This window comes from Vanessa tameamea, chromosome 8 (assembly GCF_037043105.1).
Source record: "Vanessa tameamea isolate UH-Manoa-2023 chromosome 8, ilVanTame1 primary haplotype, whole genome shotgun sequence".
NCBI lineage: Eukaryota > Metazoa > Arthropoda > Insecta > Lepidoptera > Nymphalidae > Vanessa > Vanessa tameamea.
The window spans coordinates 12087302-12096848 of NC_087316.1; the positions used below are offsets into that span (position 1 = coordinate 12087302).

At 31.5% G+C, this 9547-nt stretch overlaps 1 protein-coding gene and 1 non-coding gene across 3 annotated transcripts; both read right to left on the bottom strand.

The window, feature by feature from the left end:
- Positions 1-2798: 2798 nt before the first annotated feature.
- On the bottom strand, positions 2799-2869 carry Trnag-gcc (transfer RNA glycine (anticodon GCC)). The gene has a single exon. It is a non-coding gene; the product is annotated as a tRNA-Gly (tRNA).
- A 979-nt stretch (positions 2870-3848) lies between these two features.
- On the bottom strand, positions 3849-9098 carry LOC113404691 (uncharacterized). 2 transcript variants are annotated; one of them, XM_064215579.1, is made up of 6 exons: positions 9028-9098; positions 8478-8608; positions 7532-7717; positions 6190-6363; positions 4630-4887; positions 3849-4019 (listed from the first exon to the last, which is right to left on the bottom strand). In XM_064215579.1, the coding sequence occupies exons 1-6, from the start codon at positions 9041-9043 to the stop codon at positions 3924-3926; spliced, it is 861 nt and encodes a 286-aa protein (XP_064071649.1). In that variant the 5' UTR covers positions 9044-9098; the 3' UTR covers positions 3849-3923. The 2 variants fall into 2 exon arrangements, with proteins under 2 accessions (XP_064071649.1, XP_026501435.2); XM_026645650.2 differs by having other exon boundaries at positions 8478-8605; positions 9028-9070.
- Between the last annotated feature and the right edge of the window lie 449 nt (positions 9099-9547).

The following is a 9547-nucleotide window of genomic DNA, read 5'->3' on the forward strand; positions in this document are numbered from 1 at the left end:
GCGGTAATACAACGGCCTTTGCAGTCCCTATATCCAATACTGTTGTTCTCTTTCCTCTTGTCGATTTGGTTATTTTTTCAGTAGGAGATGTTCTTGTCACTTTGGCTGTAGTTAATTTAACTTCAGTACTTCTAGTCATATCAGACGTAGGTTCAACTTTAGTAGTAGCTGGCATTTCTAGAGTAGGAGATTCGAATTTAGTGAACTTTATAGTAGTTATATCATCTTCTTCATTTACGTCATTAGTTTCTAATTTATTATTATTTGTTTTAACATATTCTGTTGTAGATGTATAATTGGTTAGGTCAGTATTTATATCGATAAAAGATTCATTTGAATTTATTTCGTTTATTTTCTCAGTTGCACTTAAGGCTAGTTTATAGTCACCCTCATCATTTATTTCTGTAACCGGTATGTCGGTAGTTCCATCAAACTTAACCTTTAAAGTTTTTTCACCATTAAAATACTGAGTGTCAGTTAGATTGTTGATATTTTGATTATTTATAACTTTATCGGTATTGTATAATAATTTATTATTTTCTGTGACACGATTAGTTTTTGTATGATTTGTTGTTGTATCAGAATCTTCAATTGAGATATTATTTAGAATCGTTTCCAACTGATCTGCTATTTCATCCGACATCATTTTTATCTTTTTATTCCAGTTTAAATCACCTCGATAACAAGTTTGCAAGCAATCTAGTTTTTCTTCAAATACATTTCCTATGTGAGGACATCCGGTCCATATAATTTCGTCACAGTCGTTAATAGCTTTGTTATAAACAAAAGCTTTAGTAGCGTTATTGTTACAGTTATAAATGTACAAAGGTTTGACGCACTTTGCTGAAAGGTTCAATGACATACATATTATAATAATGTTAAACATATATTTAATCGAAAATATAAAGAAAATAATACATAGATTAATGACAAGTCTGTGAACAAATTAATTAGTAAAAATTGTATATAGCAAAATAATTCATACAATTCAATGAATACCAAACTGCGTTGGTGGATACATGTGGTAGAATTTCGATTCTCACATTTATTTCCTTCATCGCTGAGCACGAAATTAATTATAAATGAAAATGATCTTAACAAAAATCATTGGATCTTGTCCATGATTTTGTAATCTATCTACGCTTAGTAATGCTGTCAAGATCAATATTAAAAATTACAATTGAACAAAATCATAAATATAACAACACTAGTTAGAAGCAGCTCTAATGGCATAGAATTATATTATATATATATGACTAGTGTTTATTCAAATTAGATAATATTACATAACTTATATGCCTAATATTTTATGAAACGGGGATATGTATATAAAGTTTGATAAAATTTGATCTTACTTTTTACACCTGCGTTATAAAATCCTGTTTTAATTGTATCATATTTAAAGTCATAAGATTTAATGCAAAGATTTATACAATCTTCTTCTGTATCAAATTTGTTATATGACGGACATCCCCTCCACTCCTCTAACTCACACCTAGAGCCGGGCTTGTAGTATGAGAATACTTTAATTGGTATTAAATTGCATTCGGATATGTTTAAACTTTGAAGGCAGTAGTCTGGTGGTACTGATGAAAAAGAGCGCAATTAATAGTTAAAAAAATAAAACATAGGTCTTGATTATTTGAAAAATATATTAAAGTAATTCAAGGAGACTCTATGTGTTACTTTTTTAAATTTAAAAATATATATACTATACAACGTTCACAGCTTTTTTGTCATTCGAAAATACAAACCGCTATTACCCTGCGTTTTAAATCTGTAATATCTTCAAAAATATCTATCCATTTAAATTGACATGATGTAAAGGGCCATATTATATACAAACTACCATCCCCTATTTAACCTTAAAAGGATGTCTAACATGAATAGTACACGTTCACATCATCCATAGAGCATATATTTTAAATTTCAATTCTTTCTCTTCAAAATCATAGAACTTTCATACAAACTTTCAAACCCCAGGGGTAAAAATCAGTTTTTAGCGGATATCTACACCCTATAAGAAACCTACCTTCAAGTTTGTGGATGTTATAGTTTCTGAGATTACATATATATTTTCGTGATTAATCAGTAAGTGGTATTTCGCTTTTAATATGTACATATATATATGTAGATTACTTTAACTTGTTTTTAGTTATTGTTCTAATTCACGCAATATTTTAAATAATAATTTTGTCGTTTAATTGATATTTAATTAATTTCAAAAGGTAGTTAATTTATTGTGTCTCACGATACCTCTCGTTTTTTGTATACTGTCAACTTGGTTGGTAACATTATACGCACTAGATGGAGTTGTAGTTCATCAAATTTTATAAATACTATGGTCATAGCAATTGGTACAGTTAAACACAGGGTTTAGAGACCTGGAAGCCCTCGGGCAAGAGTGGATTGAAGGCCAGTTTTAGGGATTCATATTACATGTATAAATATATAATAATATCTTACCGGCATATATTTTTTTTATAAAATTAATTACAACACATATTTTAAGAAACCATCTCGCTGTATTAGCTTTGAACGTTCTCATGTTGCGGAGACATTGTGCATGCATAATGGCCACTATCAGACGGAAATTTTCCTTAATTACTGTTTAATGCCGTATTCTGAGTTAATTATTTTTTAATTGCTTTGAATTTTAATTAGTGACTGATATTTGTTTCAAAATAAATTGAGTAATTATGAAATAACGACTTAAAGTAATAAATATATGGTTATATATTGATAATAATATATAGATACTAAATATGTAGAAAATAAGATATCAAAAATAAAATAGATGCATCGGCCGGGAATCGAACCCGGGCCGCCCGCGTGGCAGGCGAGCATTCTACCACTGAACCACCGATGCTGTTAATATAATTGTGGAAATAGCAGTATACTCCTCAAAGCTTACCAATATATTATGATTTATTTCATAATTATATATTTATATAAGAATTATTAACATGAGGTCCTTAAATAAATACAAGTGTGAATTAAAAATAATTAGTGTATAAATCCTGACCGCGTGGAATGGTGGCAAGATTGCTAGCAGCATTTGCCCGTTGAATCGCAATTCCGATCCTCTTGGCAAAAAACGAACCAGCCCTCCTGTCACCAGTGGAGGCAATAAGGCGAGGTGTTATACTTTTAATGAAGCTTTTTGCACTACTACTCGAAGGGTCATGTGTTTCGACAGTAAATGGCACAAAAAATTTACATAGTAACTATTTTTAATTCATTTGTTTATATATATATTTAATTACCAATAAAAAAAAAACCTCAAAATATTATGTTTTTTGAAAGTCAGTAAAATACTACAGTTTTGTACGAATAAATAATTTCTTTATTAAGATATTATCGATATAATATCGACCATGATGCCATCTATAAAGTAAAAGACGAACTAACAGTGCTTACCATGACAAAGTAGACTAAGTTCAACAGGTTCCACTGAACTATAACAGATGGCGTTGTTGCAACTTTAATGAATAAAAATAACGTTAAGCATGTCTCATATTCGTATATATTTTTTAAAAACAATGAGGATTACTACGAAATATGCTTAAATAAATAACATTAATTAAAAATAAAATTGATTCGACGGCTCGTGTCTTTTGTTGAGATCGATAGAAATTTGTATTTTTTTTGCTATGACTTTTGTCCTGTGTGTTCTTTTTATATAAAAAAAAAAAAACAGAAAGTGAATTAATTTAGTAATTATGTACCTTAAGTATGTGAAGTTTCTTTCTTGGTCAAACAATCAAAAATATAGTCCAAAATAATTCTATTAGTGACACGATATTTTAGTATAAACGTTATAAGATTTTACTCTTATCTATTAATGTAAAATGAACACTAAAAAAGGTTTACAAGAAATATCATGGTACATAAGTCATGGTAAAAAACCCTTCGAATCTTGTTTAGGATTGACTATTTGCTTCCGTTCTTGAAGTATCTTCAAAATTTGATTGTTTCATACACCGAGTCCATATTGCACCATGAATGGATAACCAGACCTGATGACAATAATGATATATATTTTTTTATTACAGACATAATATATTTATATGTGTTCTATATTTGAACATCAATGAAGTCTTGCAATTGAATTTAAATCTAATTCCACCGTATCGATATATTTTACGTACTAGGCACGAATATTCCAACCAAGCAATTGGGAAGATACCTTTACATTGTTATGATAAAAAAACCAAATGTCAAAAAAATCATAATTGATTTTTAAGTTTGTTGAGACCAGTGTTGTAATCTTATTAATTTAATGTATCGCTAACGTATATTTTATAAAATAAATATTAGAATTCTGCTTTCCTTCTGCATAATGTCGTCACACGAAAAAAGAGAGAAAGTTTTTGCTTCACGTATACATATATATATATATATATATCTCTAAGTACTTTCATAAATAACTCCTAAATTATTTTGTTGAATGAATTAAAACCTTTTTTATTTCATAATGATATTTTCTATACTAATATAATGAAGAGGTAAAATTAGTTTGAAGTAGGAGGCAATCTCCGGAATTAACGACTGAGCACTAAAGTGCTGATTAAGGCTCATAGTAGAAACGTGATAAGAAACAAATAATAATTGTAAGAAATATATTACCATTGTTATAATCAGTAGAATTGAAACGATCATCACCCTCTTCGTCATATCTCTAAACAGCTCTATAACCGGACTACTGCAGCCCATGTCGTAATACTGCTTCTTAACTTTGCAGGATTCTCTTTCCCGCTCCTGCACCAGCTGGGAGCGACTTGGGTCGTAGTTCGGGCAGCATGAGATGGGTACGTCCGGGGGGAAGAAGATAGGTAGATTTGGGTTCCGATAATCTTCTGAACTATAAACTCCACAGCAAGTTAACTGAAAATTGTAATTTTTTTCTAAGTAAATTGCTTACTTAATACTTACTTAACCATATGTAAATATTTTTAGTGAATACCATCGACAAATTAATTCTGTAAGATTCAGTCACAGAGGTCTGTGTATAGGATAATATTAATTATGTGTATTGACTACGTGTAATGCTTTGCACGTTAAAGGTTACTAAACCTTTTTTTTATTACATAGGTAGCTTGACGAACAAATGGACCACCTAAGTGGTCAGAAACATCCATAGGCCTTTTAAGAAATATTAACCTTAAAACACCAATGCGCCACCAACCTTGGGAACTAAGATATTATTGCTCATTGTTACACTGGCTCATTCACCCTTCAAACCGAAACAATACTGAGTACTGTTTGACGGTAGAATATCTGATGAGTGGCTCGTCCCTACCCAAATGGGCTGACACAAAGCCCTACCACCTAGTGACTAGCTTTTACTTAGTGGTAGAGCTTTGTGCCACCACCAAGTAAAAGCAACGGGAGTTCGTGACATACCATGCGATTATAAACATTATGTTTTTTTCTATTTTGCTGAAACTATAATATAATTAATAGAATCATGACGATATCACCGCTCCTATTTTAAGACACATTTCGTAATTCATTTATTCTCGTAAATCCACACTCTCTCAGAATCTCAGAATTCTCATCTCATTTTAATGAATCGATGAGTTGGGGGCCATTGCTACTAACTTTTTATCGGTATGATACGTTCCCGATTCTACTAAAACCATTTTCGATAATTCCTCAAAAAAAAAAAACTAACCCAGCTTAATCGTAACTGAGGACAAAATCGACTATTTATATCGGTTACGTTACCATCTCGATTAAATTCCGATCCGACTTTAACCGAACCGCGACTGGATTGTTGCGTTTGTAGACTAAGTACTCGGCTTATTGGCAACGATTACATTTCGATTCGATTGCGATAGACTTTCAAATCGTTAACAGAACTGGGGCCTCGATCGTGAGATGAACTTTCATCACTTACTTTTTTGACACAAAACTCCGCTGTAGTCACTTTCACCTTTTTTATGCTATAGGTGGCAAACGGGCAGGAGGCTCATCTGATGGAAAGCGACCACCGCCCATGGACATCTACAACACGACCTGTCGCCATTTCGCCTACCACAGCTGACTAGATATTCTTCTCTTCTTTTTCCAATTATTAATTTAGAATTCTAATTAAATAAATTAGAATTCGTATTGTAATCATAGTACTAAATATGAATCTAATCTACGAATATCGATTAGTAAATACTCTTAAAAGTTACGTACATCGTTTTGTATGGTGGCCCAAAGTTTCACGTATCTTGGATTATCTTCCCGAGACAGTTGGAAGGACTTTGATAGAGATTGACTCAGCTTAACTTCATCCTCCTCACGTATCTTCATCGTCACCCCGATGATGATTGACAGGATTATTGCAAGGATCACTAGAACCATGGATCCCTGAAATTCGAGTTATATTTAATTATTATTATACATTTTATATATTAAAATTAAATCCGTCAAACAAACTATTTCATAAAGATTTATACTCAGATTAATTTAGTTTCTTTTTAACATATACGAATATTCTAGTTACAAGATTTGACTAATTTATAAACGGTAATTTAAGAACCAGCAATTGCGTGATATGCCATTCTTAACCACGTAACGTCGGTGTTTCTGAACTTGAACATACTATAATTCCAAGGTTAAGTGTTATTTACCCTCATTTTCTTGGAAAAGCGAGATAACGAAAAATTTTAGCTTTTATATCGACGAAAGCAATTACGGTTATAAAATTAAATTCGTTAAAAAGTAATTTCGTTAATAGTTTATTATTTAAGTTGAAAATAAGCCGTTTCGATTTATGATAAATGAACACTTTACGACATAGAAATAGTACTGATATATTACTGAATTGATACTTTAAGAAATTATTTAATATTTTTTATAGAAGCGTATATATACATTCTATATTGATTTTTAGGGAATACATTTCCTATATTTTGCCTTTGCCTAATTTTTTTTTTAAACTTAGAAGAATAAACTCAGGCGAACGTAGAACTTACTAGCGAAGGACCACTGGTACACCGACTATATACAGCGCGTGATTAACATTCTTAATATATTTTGTCAAAAAATAAGTATGTAACTTTTTATATAAGGTACACATTTTTTCAGGTACATTTCAATTTCTATCCGACTATATTGACAAAGAGCCGAGATGGCCCAGTGGTTAGAACGCGTGCATCTTAACCGATGATTGCGGTTCAAACCCAGCATCACTGAATTTTCATGTGCTTAATTTGTGTTTATAATTCATCTCGTGCTCAGCGGTGAACGAAAACATCGTGAGGAAACCTGCATGTGTCTAATTTCAACGAAATTCTGCCACATGTGTATCCACCAATCCGCATTGGAGCAGCTTGGTGGAATATGCTCCAAACCTTCTCCTCAAAGGGAGACGGAGCAGGCCTTCGCCTTAGCCCAGCAGTAGGAAATTTACAGGCTGTAAATGTAATGTAATATTGACAAAAGCTTTGTCTTTTAAAATATGTAACAATTTTAGCAAAAACCTAGCGACTATTTTGATATAAAAATTGAAGATTATTTTCTGCGTAATACTTACCGAGTAAACAGGCTTCCTTTGGTTCCTCAGTAATGCCACCATTGCATAAATGGTGATGGACAAAGTGATTGCAGCGATGACGGCTATAATAATCAGTGCTACCAATCTTCCAGACTGTTCGCTGGAAAATATCTTCATAGCTATAGCTGCGCTCACCGCTACGGCCATTAGGGCAATGGCTTCTATCTGAAAAAGAAGATCTTTATTCAAAAAAGTATTGCAATTAATATAGTCCAAATTGCAACTTCAAACTACTCCTCACATCACCAATACGCCACCAACTTTGGGAACTAAAATGTTAGGTTCATTGTGCCTGTAGTTACTGGCTCACTCACCCTTCAAACCGGAACACAACTGTACTGATTACTGTTGTTTGGCGGTAGAATATCTGATGAGTGGGTGGTACCTACCCAGACGGGCTTACACAAAGCCCTGCCACCAAGTATTTCGGTACCTCTAGGAATAATGTTTTTATATTAAATGTTTTGCAATTTAATGGGGATAAAATCATTTAAGTATTATTCAGCTTCATTTTACTTAAATAGTTCTGGTAGATGAACTGATAATGGAAAACATTCATCCCCTTTCATACGGCATCCAAATAGCGAATATTTCTTTGGAAACATATTTTTTTGCATAAGCTAAAGTGTCTTTTGTTTTTTTAAAGTTTATTACACACATGGATCGTTAAACGGTAATGTCAGTGACGGCTCTGATTATCTTTAAGCCTGTACAATGTATATATCTTTAAACTTATCTAATAGAATATTTTAAATTTGGTCACTAAACTTATCTATATATTATTGCGGTTTATATATTTTCATGTTATGAGTGAGCAATTATATACCGAACTATCAATGAATCAGGTTTGAACGACCAGAATGAAATATATACGTCTTTTTTAAAAGTATCAATCGCCTAGCAAGAAATAATTATCAATACTCACAATATTTATTACGCTCAGCAATACGAAGATAATTTTGACAAATTTCCCGCAACATGAGTCCGTCAGATAGTGCATTTTGCCCAACCCTCCCTCCACATTTTTGGACGAATGCGGTTCCACCGTCTTTTCTACTGGGAAAAATAATAATTTAGTTTAAGCTGAAATAAAAACCTTAAATAGACAATTTTATGTCCTACATGTAGCAATGTTTTTTGCATCGTCTTTATTTTAATATGTTCATGGTGATTAATAAAATATGTACCAAGTTAATTATTATGAGAGCTATTAATATGGCAGTTAAAATAAATGTATAAGCTAGTTTAATTTTACTCCTAGAATATTATTTGATTTTATTTTTTATTTATGGGTTCTTTTTAAAACATTACTATTAAAAGCTACGTGTTTTTAAATAACTTAAGAAAATAAAAGGTGCATAATTTTAACACAACACTTGACAATTACAAAAATATTAAAAATTAAAACGAAAAATTCGTTCCTTGATCTCATTTACCAAATTAAAAAAAAAAAAACTTCCGGGACTAACATTTACCTGATACTGAGTCCATGACTAGCCAGCAATCCAGTAATGATACAAAGCCATGCTGTCCCCTATTTATAACTAAATTCACAATAGCCCACGGTCACACAAATGCTCGACTAACCAATTATAATGGGCTATAAAGTCATTCATGTGGTTTACTGGTTTATCAAGTGGAATTTTCAAGATATCGACATTTTAGGTACAAAGTATTCATGTTCTATTATAGTGTTGCTAGTTGAGCTATTTTTATCGATATTTTTATCGTAAAACTCAAACTCGAAGACAATTAAAATAGACTTCATTAAAAAATATATATTAAATAAAAAAAAAAATTCTGTGCACAAAAAACGCTACCTATTATTTTATGTTAAAGTCAACCAGCACCATCATTTTGTGTGCAATATTTTTTAATAAGTAGGTGAAGTTAAATAAAATGTGGTAAAAAAAATAAGTATATTAGACACATTCTTAATTTAAATTTATATTTGTTATTTATTGCACCAAATAACTGTGCGCTACATCAAAACAA